This window comes from Nylanderia fulva, unplaced genomic scaffold (assembly GCF_048542155.1).
Source record: "Nylanderia fulva isolate GAGA-0341 unplaced genomic scaffold, ASM4854215v1 Scaffold467, whole genome shotgun sequence".
Lineage (NCBI taxonomy): Eukaryota > Metazoa > Arthropoda > Insecta > Hymenoptera > Formicidae > Nylanderia > Nylanderia fulva.
In genome coordinates this window covers 64890-82464 of record NW_028190551.1, presented here as the reverse complement: position 1 = coordinate 82464, position 17575 = coordinate 64890, and the positions used below count along the sequence as shown (strand labels likewise).

General features: G+C 49.2%; 2 protein-coding genes and 2 pseudogenes across 2 annotated transcripts; all 4 read left to right on the top strand.

The window, feature by feature from the left end:
- Nucleotides 1-3616: 3616 nt before the first annotated feature.
- On the top strand, nucleotides 3617-5544 carry LOC146721492 (large subunit ribosomal RNA; annotated as a pseudogene).
- Nucleotides 5545-8567: 3023 nt separating this feature from the next.
- On the top strand, nucleotides 8568-9748 carry LOC146721491 (small subunit ribosomal RNA; annotated as a pseudogene).
- A 2202-nt stretch (nucleotides 9749-11950) lies between these two features.
- On the top strand, nucleotides 11951-13306 carry LOC146721490 (uncharacterized). The gene is made up of 3 exons (XM_085486670.1): nucleotides 11951-12350; nucleotides 12439-13191; nucleotides 13248-13306. The coding sequence occupies exons 1-3, from the start codon at nucleotides 11951-11953 to the stop codon at nucleotides 13304-13306; spliced, it is 1212 nt and encodes a 403-aa protein (XP_085342796.1).
- Nucleotides 13307-15429: 2123 nt separating this feature from the next.
- LOC146721489 (uncharacterized) lies at nucleotides 15430-15990 on the top strand. Its single transcript, XM_085486668.1, has one exon. It carries the CDS (start codon nucleotides 15430-15432, stop codon nucleotides 15988-15990), a length of 561 nt encoding a protein of 186 aa, XP_085342794.1.
- The last annotated feature ends 1585 nt before the right edge of the window (nucleotides 15991-17575 follow it).

Genomic DNA, 17575 nt, shown 5'->3' with positions numbered 1-17575 from the left:
TTGTCTAAGTGGGTGCTACTAGAAGGGAAATTACAAGAGAGTATCGTTGAGAGAGAAAAATTAAAGTGTACTTACCTGGCATCGAAAAATTCTATCAGTTCGATGTCCTATGTTCAAGTGGCGTTCACTCCATGGTCCGGAACAGCAGCATCTGAAACAGAAAAAAAAGAAATTATCCAACGTACTACACTAAAAAGCGGATTCAAGACTAATTCTTCGGTAATGATTGTTAAGCCTTTAAATGAAAAGGACAATTTAACGTGTGAGGATGTCAAAGAAAAACTTACAAAGAAAATGAATCCGTTAATTAAAGAAATAAGGATTAAAAGAATGAGAAAGGTGGGAGACAGAGGCATTCTAGTGGAAACGGAAGGTGGAAACGAATTAAAAAAGATCCAGCAGATAATAGAAGACAATGAATGCGGGCTGAAAACAGAGCTGCCTAAGAAAACTGGACCCAGTATGATAGTATATGACGTAGAAAAGTCGGTCACAAAGGAGCAGTTTATGGAACAATTTTGGTCTAAGAATGTTGGAAAACTTGGAATCGCCAAGCAGGAAAATGAAAGCAGGGTTAAATACAGATACAACACATTTGTTAAAACCAGAAATACTAATAACTGGGTAATAGAGGTGACAGGAGAGATAAGAAGAAAACTCTTGGAGCAAGAACGACTATATATTGACTGGAGATCATACAAGGTTAATGATTACTTAGCCTTGACTAGGTGCTTCCGTTGTCTAGGCTTAGGCCACAGTGTTAAACACTGCAAGGAAAAGACCCCCACTTGTGGACACTGTGGGGGGGGGGCGGGCCATATAAGCACCAATTGCTCAGAGAGAGAGAGAAATCTGCAGTCTGCGCTAATTGTACAAGAGCTAAAAGGAAAGACACACATCATACTGTAAGTGACAAGAGATGCCCGGAGTATCTAAGAGTAACTGAAATCGTAAAGAATAAAATAGATTATACATAATGATAAAATTCTTTCAAATAAATGTTGGCCGTTCGCAGACGGCATCATACGAATTAAGATTAAAAGTAGAGGAACAAGGCATTGATGTGTGTCTGATACAAGAACCATACGTATTCCAAGGACAAGTCAAAGGCTGCGCTTCACTTGGTGCAAGAGTTGTTCAAAGTAATAAGGTGACAGATACAAAAGCTGCTATAGTTGTATATAATCAGGAAATAACTGTCACAAAAATCGAACAGTTTACGGACGAACATATAGCTTGCGCACATATAATACATAATGAAGTAAACTTATATTTGGTATCAGTTTATTGTCAATTTTCCATGGAGCTAAACTATTTTATTAATAAGTTGGAGACTATAATAGAAACGTTCAAAAGCCACGACATGATCATATCAATGGACTCCAATGCTCACTCCAAAACTTGGTACTGCAAAGAGAACGACGCGAAAGGCGAATTACTCGAGGATTTCCTAATAAATAAAAATGTATACATTTTGAATCAGCCTGGAAACGAACCAACGTTCTCTACTATAATAGGAGAGGCCAATATAGACTTGACTGTGGTGAATAGTGGAGTCCTGAAGGATATTAATGATTGGAAGGTCTTCCCGAAAATGACTTCCTCAGACCATAATTGTATATACTTTGAACATAACAACAATAAAAATTCAGAAACAAATCAGGTAATCACAGGACAACTCTATAACTTAAAGAAGGTCAATTGGGATCAGTTTGGCGATGTTATTAAATCAGAACTCAATGGGACCTTTTGTAAAGAAATCACAAATACAAGTCCGGAGAACGCCGTTAATCTATTTAATAGAAAGATTGATCTTATATGCAGTAGCAATCTAAGTAGGAGAAGACCTCTGTCTAGGAAAACAGTACCGTGGTAGAGCGAACAACTGACCAACATAAAGAAAAGATTGGCGGCATTTCGTAGAAGCTGTAAACGGTACAGGAAACTTAAATATGAAAAGGCGTATGAATACAGTTTTGATATATACTGCAGACTAAGAAGGGACTACAAGAGAGAGATTGGAAAGGCAAAAAAGGACTCGTGGAATGATTTCGTGAACCGGAACACTACGAAAAACCCTTGGGGACTGGCATACAAGCTAATGATGGGAAAGATTAAAAATAGTAATATCCTAAGTACGATTAAATTAGGTAGCGATTTTACAACTGATTGGACTTTATCGGCGAAGTGACTTTTGGAAACATTATTGCCGGATGGAAAGGAAAGTACAGAAGCAGAGGATTCACAAAACATAAAGAACAGATATAGCGAATACTTAAACTACAATATGGAACAGGAAATAAGAATGGACGAAATAGATGAAGCAATTAAAAGAACAAAGAAGAAAAAAGTTCCTGGTCCGGATAAAATAACAGCGGAAATATTAAAAATAGTTTGGAAGGCAGCACCAAACGCACTTTACTCACTCTTCAACACATGCTTTGATAAAAACAGCTTTCCAAAGCAATGGAAACAGGCGGATTTAAAACTGCTGCTCAAAAGCCCTGAAAAGGATCCGAGCGATCCTAAATCGTACAGGCCAATCTCACTGTTGTCATTTGTTGGGAAAATGTACGAAAGAATCATGGTACAACGTTTCAAAGTAATTTACGAAAGTCTAGAAATGTGCTCCGACAATCAATATGGCTTCATAAAGGGACGATCAACGGAGGACGCAATATGCAGAGCGGTCAGCAGCGTGAAATCGGCCGAATCAAAGTACGTAATGGGCATATTTGTCGATATAAGTAGAGCATTCGACAATCTTTCTTGGATTGGGATTTTGGACAGGATTAGGAGTGTGCACTGCACAAGGAAGTTGTTTGAGGTGTTCATGGATTACTTCTCGAATCGAGAGGTACAATTGGCAAGCCGGGAGAGTGAATTGGGGGTATCCAAGCTCCTGAGTAAGGGGTGTCCTCAGGGTTCCATTTTTGGGCCCACAGCATGGAACATAGTTATGGACCAATTATTAGTGGAACAAAAAACTGAAGCTGAAACGAGATCTGAATACATAGCATATGCGGATGATATTCTAATCCTAGTGCCAGGAAAATTCAGGAAACAATTAGAGGAAGAGGCGCAGAAGGAAATAAACAGGATAATGAAATGGAGTACGGATAGCGGGTTACAAATATTGGAAAATAAAACAAGGGCTGTGTTATTAAAAGGGAATTTGGATGCTGAAAGGAAGCCCAGAGTCTTCTTAGGGCAAAAAAAGATAAAATTTTGTACAGAAATAAAGTATCTCGGAGTATACATGGATGAAAAGCTATCGTTTTTGCCGCATATAAGATATACTAAGGAGAAAGTCAGGAAAATATTCGCTAAAATTAAAAGAGTCAATAGAAGTAGATGGAGAATAGGAAGAGGATGTTTAAAACTGTTATATAAATCTCTTCTACTGCCAATTATGCTATATGCTGTGGGGGCGTGGTATCTAAGAGCCACTCACTTTCACGCTAGAAGGCAATTGGACGCTGCCCAGCGCTTTGTTATATTAGCAACTAATAATATCTGCAGAACAACATCAACTGAAGCACTACAAACTCTGACTGGTACTTTATCTATTGACTTGCAAGCTGTTAAAGACGCTGCATTTTATAATATTAAGAAAAATAAAAATTTTATTTATGATAACATGGAAATAAAAACGACTTTTGAAGAAAGAACAAAGGAGTACATAAAAACATTAAAGTCCCAAGTTGTTAAAAAGTTAGAAGAAACGTAACAACACAGATGGAAAAATTCGCTCAAGGGCCGTATTACATATACCTATATTCCCAATGTGACATTCGTGGGAAAAAATCCCTGGTTCGTTCCAAATCAGAAGATGTTCTCCATACTATCTAGTCACGGTTCTACAAACGATAGACTATTCAGATTGGGGTGAAGTTCAACACCATCCTGTCCCTATTGCGATGATGAGGAGACAGTATATCATATTATCTTCTCTTGTATAAAATATGAACATTTAAGAAACGAACGAATTAGGGAATTGAGAAATGAATGTCTTTCTGATATGGAAAGACTTATTAAAACGAAAGAAAGTTACAAAGAATTTGTTGTTTTTATTGAAAAAACATATGAAATATGGAAATGGTTTCGCTGAGTAGAATGGCTCGCCTCCACGTGGCGGGGATGGAAACGTTAGTACGAATTACTGACGGCTAAGAAGCCAATAATGAACTTAATAAATTTCTATAAAGAAATAAACTTATACATAACCACTTGAACCTATACGATCACATTATGTGAACGAGTTAGATGAATACAATTAAGCATTAGATAAAACAAGCGGATATGATATAACATTGGGAGCCGCGAAATGAAGGGTGCAACAAATAATAAATAATAAATGTCCCTATCTACTGTCTAGCGAAACCACTGCCAAGGGAACGGGCTTGGAAAAATTAGCGGGGAAAGAAGACCCTGCTGAGCTTGACTCTAGTCTGGCACTGTAAGGAGACATGAGAGGTGTAGCATAAGTGGGAGATGGCAACATCGCCGGTGAAATACCACTACTTTCATCGTTTCCTTACTTACTCGGTTAGGCGGAGCGCGTGCCCCGAGGGCTTCGCGCCCCGGCGGTCACTGTGTTCTAGAGCCAAGCGTGTCAGAGTGGCGTGAGGCCTCGGCCGATCGCCTTTAATACTCCCGCGTGATCCGATTCGAGGACACTGCCAGGCGGGGAGTTTGACTGGGGCGGTACATCTGTCAAAGAATAACGCAGGTGTCCTAAGGCCAGCTCAGCGAGGACAGAAATCTCGCGTAGAGCAAAAGGGCAAAAGCTGGCTTGATCTCGATGTTCAGTACGCATAGAGACTGCGAAAGCACGGCCTATCGATCCTTTTGGCTTGAAGAGTTTTCAGCAAGAGGTGTCAGAAAAGTTACCACAGGGATAACTGGCTTGTGGCCGCCAAGCGTTCATAGCGACGTCGCTTTTTTGATCCTTCGATGTTGGCTCTTCCTATCATTGCGAAGCAGAATTCGCCAAGCGTCGGATTGTTCACCCGCCAACAGGGAACGTGAGGGGTTTAGACCATCGTGAGACAGGTTAGTTTTACCCTACTGATGACTAGTCATTGCGATAGTAATCCTGCTCAGTACGAGAGGAACCGCAGGTTCGGACATTTGGTTCACGCACTCGGTCGAGCGGCCGGTGGTGCGAAGCTACCATCCGTGGGATTATGCCTGAACGCCTCTAAAGCCGTATCCTCTCCAGTCGAAGGTGGCAATGATATCTCTAGGAGTCTCGTGAGTCAAAAGGCGCAATGTGTCAAAACAATGTGACACTACTAGGCGGCCGGTACTCGGGCCGGTCGTCGCACGAGCCCGGTTTGCCGTACGGCGCCATCGCCCGTCGCCGGGATCTCACCGCTACGACGGCACGGCGTCTAACGGTCGATCATGGGTTTCGCAAGTTCGATGTCGAGACTCGGAATCGTCTGTAGACGACTTAGGTACCTGGCGGGATGTTGTACTCGGTAGAGCAGTTACCAAGCTGCGATCTGTTGAGACTCAGCCCTCGGCTTGGGGATTCGTCTTGTCGGTTAGACGAAACTCCACACGTTCGACGGCGAAAGCAACACGCCGCGAACGGACTTGGAAAAATTTCTCGCTCGCCGGCGAAAGCAACACGCCGCGAACGGACTTGGAAAAATTTCTTGCTCGCCGGCGAAAGCAACACGCCGCGAACGGACTTGGAAAAATTTCTCGCTCGCCGGCGAAAGCAACACGCCGCAAACGGACTTGGAAGAATTTCTCGCTCGCCGGCCAAAGCAACACGCCGCGAACGGACTTGGAAGAATTTCTCGCTCGCCCGGCGAAAGCAACACGCCGCGAGCAAACTTGGAAGAATTTGTCGCTCGTCCGGCGAAAGCAACACGCCGCGAGCAAACTTGAAAAAAGCGGCTTGTGCGGCCGGAGGTGTCGCCCGCCAACAAAAGCAACACGCCGCGATCGGACTTGGGGTACGGGCGGCGCGTGCCGCCGGAGGTGTCGCCTGCCAACGAAATGCAACACGCCGCGATCGGACTTGGGGTACAGGCGGCGCGTGCCGCCGGAGGTGTCGCCCGCCAACGAAATGCAACACGCCGCGATCGGAGTTGGGGCACGGGCGGCGCGTGCCGCCGGAGGTGTCGCCCGCTTACAAAAGCAACACGCCGCGATCGGACTTTGGTACGGGCAACGGTTGCGGCCGGAGGTGTCGCCCGCTAACCAAGGCAACACGCCGCTATCGGGCCTGGAAAAATTTCTCGCTTGCCGGCGAGGGGAACGCGCCGCGAGCGAACTTGCGCCTGTTCCCGAGTTCTCGCTTGTACCGCTAACGAGCGAGCTAAATGAGATTAATTAAATGAGGACGCATCGGAAAGTTTATTCGTGCAAACACTCCGGCTTCGCTTATCGGCATCCTGCCTGCATTCGTCCACGTATCGGTCGTAGAATCTCGAAGATTGTGCATCCGACGAGTGGTAGCCGGAAATTAGCAGATATCGTAATAATCGTGTTGCGCGGCCGTGCGGAGCGTTGAAAAGTACGAAACCTTTGTCCGAAACGTATTTCCGTATCGTAGTATTATCTCCTCGTAGCGGCGCTACTCGCCGTCAAGTGCCCCGGAGGTACCGCCGGCGGGCGACGGACTTGGTAAAATCATTCGGTCGTCCGGAGGTGTCGCCCGTCCCGGAGGTGCCGTCCGTCCCCAAGTTGACGCCGGCCGTTATGTGGTGCCGCACGTATAATCACGCCCGTAACGTGCCGTCTCGGTTGCCGCGCGCGTGATTTCGCATCGGGCGAGTGTTCCGTACCGTAATCGCGGTCACCGCAGCTTGCGTGTTGCGTATCATCCGTAATAATTCGAAATATATGTCTCCGACACGTGGGTTTGAGACACGTTTCGAGTTAGTAATCGGACAGCGCCCTCATGTCGAGCGAGCGCCGAATAGTAAGTAACTTTCGTCCGAAACGTTTTTACGTAGCTCTCCTCGTTGCGGCGCCGTAAATCGTCGTTAAGTGTTCCGGAGGTACCGCCGGCGGTCGTCTGACTTCGAGAGATCATTCGGTCTTCCGGAGGTGCCGCCCGTCCCGGAGGTGTCGCCGGTCGGCCGTAGTTCCCGGAGGTGTCGCCCGGCCCGGAGGTGCCGCCCGACCCGGAGGTGCCGCCCGGCCCGGAGGTACCGTCGGTGCTTATACCTTATTGTCCCGGCATTTCGTTTGTTTCCTTCTTAATTAATGCTAATTATCGTTGTTTGACATTCGCCATACGGCTATCGTGATAATATTTTATCGTACAATAGGACTTTTCGATTGTTCGCTCTCCGCGACAATGTCTCGATTGAACGCGCCTTTCGACGCTCGCGCTCGCATACGGCCGTGCGTAGGACCGTGCGTCGCCGACCGCCTGGCCAGCCGGTTGGGTACTATAAGAGATACGTCGCGCTCGGCGCGTCGAACGAGTCGAGCGAGTCCGGACGAGTCGTAAACGTACTTTCTCGAGTCTCTCGCCACTCCGGCGTGTTTCGACCGCTCTCCGTACCGTCGCCGACCGCTTGGCCGGTCGGTTGGGTACTATAAGAGGTAGGAGAGATTAATATTGTATTGTGTCGCGCTCTCGACGTTGACAAACGAAGAATCGCCCAAACGGATCGAGAACGGATTTTGTCGAGTCGCGACTCTGACACGGAGAGAACATTTATATAAAATGTTTGATTTGGAAACCACGAATATATAAAATAATATACGATCGTCGCAGAACGCGCCGCCGCCAAGTCTTCTCATGCTTGGAGGTTGCGTGTCTCGCGAGAACGTACGTTCGACTCTCGCGTCGTCTCGTATTCCTCTTCGCCGGGGATTACGGTGCGGCTCTTCTCGTTCGTCGCCGAACGCGCGCAAAATTAACGCACACTTATTTATTACGAGCACAGCATTGCCACGAGTCGGTGTCGCAAGACCGAATGGCTCTTATGTGGCGCGCACGCCTCTAGTGTGTTGGCCGCGCGGTTCCCTCTCGTTTCGTACGCAGCAGCGGAATCGTCGCGCTTACCGAGCATCTACTCCACGGATACGAGTTTGCGGGAAGAGTTGCTTCTTCCCGCTCGCTTTGTACGCCGTAGCAAAATCTTATTGCTGGTCGTGTGCGGTTAAACGCGTACGAACCAGACAGAACAGTCCTCGACGTCTAAGCATCGCCATCGTCGATCTAGCGTCAGGGTGAATCGCGCGGTCTCTCGAGACCGCGCATCATAACATTTGGGAGAATAAGAACACGAGTATTTTGATCTTGTGGATTTTTGAACGGAGAGGAGGAGGAAGAAGAGAGGCGGCGGCGTCGGGGGTTTACTCTCGCCTCCGTCGTTCTCTCGTACGCTTTACATAATAGCGTTAAACACAGCAGAGTGTCGCCGACCGGTTGAGCAAGACCGGCGGCAAATAAAATGGCACATACGAGCATGTCGCGCGCGCGTCGGTGTTCCGGCATCGAACGCGCGCGCGCGCGAAAAAGAGCTAGCGACGAGTCTTCGGGCTCGCTCGCGAGTTACTCCCTTGCGAGTAACGGAACACGAAGCTCCCTGGTTGATCCTGCCAGTAGTCATATGCTTGTCTCAAAGATTAAGCCATGCATGTCTCAGTGCATGCCGAATTAAGGTGAAACCGCGAATGGCTCATTAAATCAGTTATGGTTCATTAGATTGTACTCACATTTACTTGGATAACTGTGGTAATTCTAGAGCTAATACATGCAAAACAGAGTCCCGACCAGTGATAGAAGGGACGCTTTTATTATATCAAAGCCAATCGGTGGCGGGCGGCTCGCCGTTCGTCTACCGTTTATTTTGGTGACTCTGAATAACTTTGTGCTTATCGCACGGTCCTAGCACCGGCGACGCATCTTTCAAATGTCTGCCTTATCAACTGTCGATGGTAGGTTCTGCGCCTACCATGGTTGTAACGGGTAACGGGGAATCAGGGTTCGATTCCGGAGAGGGAGCCTGAGAAACGGCTACCACATCCAAGGAAGGCAGCAGGCGCGCAAATTACCCACTCCCGGCACGGGGAGGTAGTGACGAAAAATAACGATACGGGACTCATCCGAGGCCCCGTAATCGGAATGAGTACACTTTAAATCCTTTAACGAGGATCCATTGGAGGGCAAGTCTGGTGCCAGCAGCCGCGGTAATTCCAGCTCCAATAGCGTATATTAAAGTTGTTGCGGTTAAAAAGCTCGTAGTTGAATCTGTGTCGCACACCGTCGGTTCACCGCTCGCGGTGTTTAACTGGCGTGATGTGGGACGTCCTACCGGTGGGCTTAGCCTCGCGAGGGGCGGCCCAACTAATATCCCGTCGCGGTGCTCTTTACTGAGTGTCGAGTCGGGCCGGTACGTTTACTTTGAACAAATTAGAGTGCTTAAAGCAGGCTACCTTCGCCTGAATACTGCGTGCATGGAATAATGGAATAGGACCTCGGTTCTATTTTGTTGGTTTTCGGAACCCCGAGGTAATGATTAATAGGGACAGATGGGGGCATTCGTATTGCGACGTTAGAGGTGAAATTCTTGGATCGTCGCAAGACGGACAGAAGCGAAAGCATTTGCCAAAAATGTTTTCATTAATCAAGAACGAAAGTTAGAGGTTCGAAGGCGATCAGATACCGCCCTAGTTCTAACCATAAACGATGCCAGCTAGCGATCCGCCGAAGTTCCTCCGATGACTCGGCGGGCAGCTTCCGGGAAACCAAAGCTTTTGGGTTCCGGGGGAAATATGGTTGCAAAGCTGAAACTTAAAGGAATTGACGGAAGGGCACCACCAGGAGTGGAGCCTGCGGCTTAATTTGACTCAACACGGGAAACCTCACCAGGCCCAGACACCGGAAGGATTGACAGATTGATAGCTCTTTCTTGATTCGGTGGGTGGTGGTGCATGGCCGTTCTTAGTTGGTGGAGCGATTTGTCTGGTTAATTCCGATAACGAACGAGACTCTAGCCTGCTAAATAGGCGTACCCTATGGTATCGCGGAACTTTTGAAAGAAAATCTGCCCGATTTTTTAGAAGAAGTGCCACTATTTGAAAGAAATAAAATGTTCTTTCAACAAGACGGTGCTTGACCACACAACGCCAGGATTGTAACAAACTACTTGAACGAGCAGTGTTCGAGATTCGAACGGTAATAACCCGCGGACAAGAAAGCGTTAAAATATTCATGCATCTCGATCATGCCTCATGCAGCATGCATATAATTTATTAATTAATATCGTGGTCTAACATGCGTATTTTAAATTATATTTAAATTAGCGCTCGGCCGCGAGAGTATACGGATACTCCGCGCCTTCGAAAATAAGCGCTTAAAACAGTCTAAATTGTAAACACCGCTGTCGCGCGAGAGGAGAGAAAAACAAGTAAATAATTACAGTAAACGTTCCTTCACCCTTAATATCACAATAGAACGACAGCAAATGTACTCGAATATTCTAGAATTACAAGGCGTATATAAGCCTCCTCTCTCGCGACCGCGGCGCTTTTTCCGATTGCTCATCGCGAATAAAGTGTGTTCATACGATAAAGATTGCTTGTCTTTGTCTAATTCATTACCGTTGCTTGCGGACACTTAGTAATTTACAACTCGGCTAATTCTCTCGGTAAATTCGGTGCGGTATATTAATTGTAATTTTTGTTAATAGTTTATATAAATATATTTTTTTTGTGAACGTTACGCGTGTGTCGAGTGTTGTGTCTATTTCTCGGTCTCGCTTCCGACCACGTCCTATCCATCTTTCCGTCGCGCACATTTTTTGGTCCTTCGAGCCGGATTCCTCCGGAACCTCCTGTGAATCCGGTGCCACGGAAGTGATTGTGATTGAGTGTCGGTGACCAGTGCTTCTGGAACAGAGAAACATTGTTAGAAATGACAGACACGAAGGCGATCATTGCCACCGCCACGGTGCTGTACGGCAAGATCTCGCGCGCGTTCGAGAACCTGCGGAAGCTCGGCGAGGCCAATATGACCCTCGGCGCGGTGGAGGCCCGGCTTCAAAATCTCGAGAAGCTATGGGATAAATTCGACGCTCTTAATGATACGTTAGCCGATCGGGTTGACGAAATAAAGCATGAGGTCTACGCTAAACAGGACATCCCGTCCTTAGGCGAGGAAGCTTACCTGCTGAACAAGGACCTCATGCTCGATCTGAAGAGCGCTCTCCAGCTGCAGCTACAGGCAGCCAGCTCTACCGCGGCCGCGACAACTAGTCCCGCTCCTCTGACAGCGCTGCCAAAAATCCAACCGCCTACCTTCGCCGGGAAATACGAGGATTGGCCTTCATTCCGGGATCTGTTCCAATCCCTCATCGGCCGGAATCAGGCAGCAAAACCTGTGGAGAAGTTACACTACTTAAAACTTTGTGTGAAGGGTGACGCCGATCTGCTGATTCGTAACCTCAGCACCACAGAAGACAACTATGAAATCGCCTGGAAAACTCTAAGCGATTATTACGAGAACAAAAGATTGCTGACTCGTAATTATCTGAATAATTTCTTAGCGTTGACCAAGATGAAAAGCGAATCCGCCGCTGAATTGAGGAGGCTTTTCCATGGAGTAAAAACAACTGTCAGCTCCCTGAAGAGCATAGACCGACCGATAGACCGCACGGAGGATCTCTTCGTCCACCTCGTCGTAGAGCTCCTCGACAGCCGCTCTAGGCGAGAATGGGAGAGTGATATAAGTCACACCACGAGTCCGCCAAGCTACGCCTAGCTTGAGGCCTTCATAGAACGTCGGCTCCATACGTTGGAGGCGCTGTTTCCGGCCAGGAACGACAGCAGCAGCTCCAGCACTACAAAATCAACGAGGAGCCACCACGTCAAAGGCCAAGATCCAAAAGAGAAGTCCAGAAGCCGGTGCTCCATCTGCCAGGGGGACCACTTTGTTATGTTCTGCGGCGACTATAAGGATAAGACGGCGATGGCGCGTAAGCAGCTCGTCCGTGAGCATAAGCTCTGCTCAAACTGCCTTGGCCGGCATCAATCTTCCGAGTGCTCTTCGAAGAAGACGTGTACAGCGTGTGGCAGTCGACATCACTCCTCGCTTCACGATGCATTCCGGGAAGCCGAGGCCGCCACGACGTTTCACGTGGCTCAAGGCGCAGACTCTTCCTCCGCAACGGTGCTGCTCGCTACGGCTAGGGTCCGCGTCCTCGACTGCCACGGAAGCTGGCAGTCCGCTCGCGCTCTGATCGACCAGGGCTCCGAATCCTCCATCATTTCGGAGCGATTAGCGCAGCGCTTACGACTCCCTAGAAGAGCAGCCGCCGTTAGTGTCTATGGAGTCGGAGAGAAAAGGACCGGAGTGACAAAGGGGAAAAGTGAGACTCACCCTGCAGTCGCGCAGAGGGGAATCGCCCACCTTCGTCAACGCTTTAGTGCTGCCGAAGTTGACGCTGTTTTCCGGAGGATGCCGCAGCAGTAGACGAACCTGGACCCATCTGGAGGACCTGGAGCTCGCCGATCCGGAATTCTGCTCCTCGGACCCCGTCGACATCCTACTGGGAGCCGACGTATATGGGACCATCATCCGTCAGGGTCTACGAAAAGGAGGTTCTAAGGATCCAGTAGCTCAACAAACCTCGTTGGGCTGGATTCTCTCAGGTACAGTTAGCTCGACGGCGCCCAGCCAACACATCTCCGCTCATCACTGCCAAATCGAGGAGGACATCACCTGCTTGGTGCGGCGGTTCTGGGAGCAGGAGGAAGTCCACCGGCCATCTCCGACCCTCACCAAGGCGGAACTAGAGTGCGAGGAGCACTACCGCCGTCATCACTCGCGCTCTCCTGACGGCAGGTACATAGTGCGGCTGCCAACGATCGAGCCTCTCCCGGATCTGTCTGGGACTCGTCGCGCCGCCAGTCGTGCTCTGCAACAGACGGAGAAAAGGTTAGAGAAAGATGCCGACTTTAAGGACATGTACGTAGAGTTCATGCAAAAGTACAAGGAACTGCGACATATGATGCTTGCACCAGCGCCAGCTGAGCCACAACGAGGTACCTGTTACCTGCCGCATCACGGGGTCCTGCGTCCGGACAGCACTTCCACTAAGCTGAGGGTCGTGTTCAACGGCTCGAGCTCCTTGCCGAACGGGGACTCTCTCAACCAATTTCTTCTGACTGGACCGAATCTGCTTCCTGCGCTGGCTGACATCCTGCTGCGTTGGCGACGCCACAGATACGTCTTCGCTGCCGATATCGAAAAGATGTATCGGCAGATCCTAGTGCATCCGGACGATCGAAGCCTGCAGCGAATCCTGTGGAGAGACGACTCTAAGAACGACGTCCAGGAGTTCTGGCTATGCACGGTCACTTACGGGCTCTCATGCGCCCCGTATCTGGCCATCCGTACCTTACGCCAACTCGCCGAGGACGAAGAGCATCGCTTTCCGAAAGGCGCCGACATCCTGCGGAGCGATGTCTACATGGATGACATCCTGTCCGGTGCCGAGAATCAAGAGGAAGCAGAATCTATGGTGAGGCAGCTGACAAATATATGCACGGCGGGCGGGTTCACACTAAAAAAGTGGTCTACAAACGCCTCCTACCTGCTGAGCCTCGTGGAACCGGACGCGCGCCTGCAACAAGAGGCCAGATGGTGGCTGCCCGGCGAGAGTCATTCCACTCTCGGCCTTCGATGGCAACCGTGCGACGACCGCTTCGCCTTCGCCACCCACCGGATCACTCTCTCAGCGGTCACCAAAAGGTCGGTCCTTTCTTTGACGGCCAAATTATTCGATCCACTCGGCTGGCTGTCTCCAACGACTGTGCTGGCCAAAATCAACATCCAGGCTACCTGGCTACTAGGTCTCGACTGGGACGCGTCTCTGCCAAGCGAGGAAGCCAGAAAATGGCTGCGATTCCAGGAGGAGCTAGCGGCATTGGAGAAACTAGTCGTGCCTTGTTGGTTAGGAGCCCTAGCTGACTCCCATCAAGAGGTTCACGGATTTGCCGATGCCTCCGAACGTGCCTACGCCGCAGTCATCTACCTGCGAACAAACACAAACGGAGTTAGGAGAGTGACTTTATTAGCTGCGAAGACCAAGCTCGATTGGTCGCCCACGTCGTGCCTCTTATTGGCGCAGAAAAGGCGCCTCTCCATCTGTGGTCGGATTCCACCGTGACTCTCGGCTGGATCCGGGGCCACCCTTCGTCCTGGGTCACTTACGTCGCTAATCGGGTGAGTGAGATCCAGACGCTGACTCCGGACGCCCACTGGCACCACGTCCCCGGCCGAGAGAATCCCGCGGACTGCGCGTCACGAGGACTCTACCCCAGCGAGCTTGTGGACCATTCACTATGGTGGCAAGGTCCGTCGTGGCTGTCCTCCGAGAGCCAACCGTGGACGATCAACTGCGAGGAGCCACCAGAGGATGACCTCCCAGAGAGGCGCGTCCGCGCCCACGTCGCCGCCATCGCCGAACAAAGGACTGAGCCGGAGATGCTTCTTCGATACTCGTCGCTACAACGCCTGCTCCGGATCACTGCGTGGTGCCGTCGCTGGCTGCGGATCCATCGTCAGGACCACCTCGCGCATGGCCAGCCCGGCTTGAACAGCGCCGACGAGATCGAGGACTCCCGGATCTCCTGGTTAAAAATCATCCAGGCTGAAACATACAAAGAAGAACTGAGACACCTGAAGAATGGAAAGCCTCTGCCGACTCGAAGCTCCCTACTGAAGCTAAGTCCTTTTCTGGACAGTGAGGGACTCCTACGCGTCGGCGGGCGCCTTAAACACGCTGCACTGCAGTATGATGCCACGCATCCAACCATACTACCAAGCAGATCTAATTTTACTTGCCTCATCATCGACGACTACCACAAGCGGACGCTGCACGGCGGCACCCAGTTGACCTTGTGCTCTCTTCGCCAGGAGTATTGGGTCCCTCGAGGTCGCGCTCTAGTGAAGAGCCGCATCAGCCGGTGTCTAAGGTGCACCAGATGGCGGGCTGCCATCCCTCAGCCACTGATGGGGGACCTCCCGACACCACGAGTTACTCCAGGCCGGCCGTTTCTGCATACCGGCGTAGACTACGCCGGACCGATTTGGATGCGAACAGCAGGAAGCCGCGGACTCAAGGCGACAAAAGGTTTTATTGTTGTCTTTATTTGTTTAGCTTACCGAGCAGTCCACCTCGACGCGGCCTCGGACTACACCGCTGACGCCTTCCTTGCCGCCTTGCGTCGGTTCGTCGCCAGGCGAGGAGTCTGCCACTCGCTATATAGCGACTGCGGCACCAACTTCGTGGGTGCCGATAAGCAGCTTAGGCAACTATTTCCGCCGCCAGTGCCGACGGACATCGCATCGCAACCTTCGCCGCCCAGGAAAGAATCCGGTGGCGGTTCAACCCGCCAGCTGCACCTAACTTCGGCGGTTTATGGGAAGCTGCCGTGAAAGCGATGAAGCACCACCTTCGGCGAGTCATCGGTGACGCCACCCTCACCTACGAGGAGATGACTACTCTCCTAGCCCAAATTGAGGCCTGCCTCAATTCCAGACCGCTGCAGCCGTTGTCTGACGATCCGGAGGATGTAGCCGCACTCACACCTGGTCACTTCCTGGTCGGCTCCGCTCTCTCGGCGATCCCCGAACCGTCGCTCGAACGAGAGCCGTCGGCACGTCTCTCACGGTGGCAGCTCCTGCAAAACATGAAGGACCATTTCTGGTCTCGGTGGGTCAGCGAATACTTACACACGCTGGCCCATCGGCCGAAATGGTCCCGAATTAATCAGGAGGCTCGCGTCGGTCGAATCTGCCTCGTGCGAAACGAAATAACACCACCAACACGGTGGCCGCTTGCGCGCATTACACGACTGCATCCAGGTTCCGACGGTAACGTTCGCGTAGTCGACGTCCGCACCTCGACCACAAATTTGACGCGTCCCGTGAACAAGTTAGTCTTTCTGACCGACGGCTCCGAAGACTCACTCGAATCGCAATCACGCGTCGTCCGCGTTTAAAAAATTTACACTTTTCTCTATTCCATATTCACATTCATTTATTTTTTTTCACTAAATTTTCATTATTCTCCTCACAATTGTACTTCACACTCACAGTCACTTGCACATCGCCAGCATACGGTCTACGCGACGCTTAACCTATACGCGTCTATACTGACTCCCAGTATAAACAGCTGATCGATTCAGCATTCCGTTCTCTAAATCAATCGGAGCACGTGCGCTCCACGTGTCCGTCACGCACGAGCGCGTGAATAGGCACGTGCCCCACTCTCGCGCTGAGAACACGATTGCAGGTATATTACTGCAAGGCGGGCGAAATGTTCGAGATTCGAACGGTAATAACCCGCGGACAAAAAAGCGTTAAAATATTCATGCATCTCGATCATGCCTCATGCAGCATGCATATAATTTATTAATTAATATCGTGGTCTAACATGCGTATTTTAAATTATATTTAAATTAGCGCTCGGCCGCGAGAGTATACGGATACTCCGCGCCTTCGAAAATAAGCGCTTAAAACAGTCTAAATTGTAAACACCGCTGTCGCGCGAGAGGAGAGAAAAACAAGTAAATAATTACAGTAAACGTTCCTTCGCCCTTAATATCACAATAGAACGACAGCAAATGTACTCGAATATTCTAGAATTACAAGGCGTATATAAGCCTCCTCTCTCGCGACCGCGGCGCTTTTACCGATTGCTCATCGCGAATAAAGTGTGTTCATACGATAAAGATTGCTTGTCTTTGTCTAATTCATTACCGTTGCTTGCGGACACTTAGTAATTTAAGACTCGGCTAATTCTCTCGGTAAATTCGGTGCGGTATATTAATTGTAATTTTTGTTAATAGTTTATATAAATATATTTTTTTTGTGAACGTTACGCGTGTGTCGAGTGTTGTGTCTATTTCTCGGTCTCGCTTCCGACCACGTCCTATCCATCTTTCCGTCGCGCACAAGCAGTTTCCTGGACGTTGGATGGGTCGGTATGGCCCGATACGTTGGCCCGCAAGATCCCCGGACCTTAATTCTCTTGATTTCTTTTTATGGGGATACTGTAAGGAATCAATATACAAAACGCTTCCCGAGAACGTCGACGACTTAGAAACCAGATTGCGATATGTAATTTGGAATATCGAAGAGGAAGTAATGGAGAACGTCCAATTAAATTTATTTAAACGCATGCGAGCTTGCATAAGGATGGATGGTGGTCATTTTGAGCACCTATTATAAATTAATCCGCTCTTTTCAGAGCGACCAAAGTCAATCCGCTCTTTTCAGAGCGACCAAAGTCAATCCGCTCTTGAAAGAGCGACCAATACATTTATACATGGAACATCTTGTTCGCAAAACATAATCATTTTTCTCACGTCTCGCTTAAAAAGAAAGGGCAAAACGGGGCGGATAATGTTAAGTCATTAAAAAAAATGTATTATAACGTAAAAAATTATAATACGTTATAATATGCCTTTTTTAATAACATAATTATTATACGTTTTAATACATGTCTTGCGTCAATCACATGTTCGGCAACGCCGCGTGATTGTTATCGTCTAGACGTGTCGCGAAGCGTCGCGACGCGTTGCG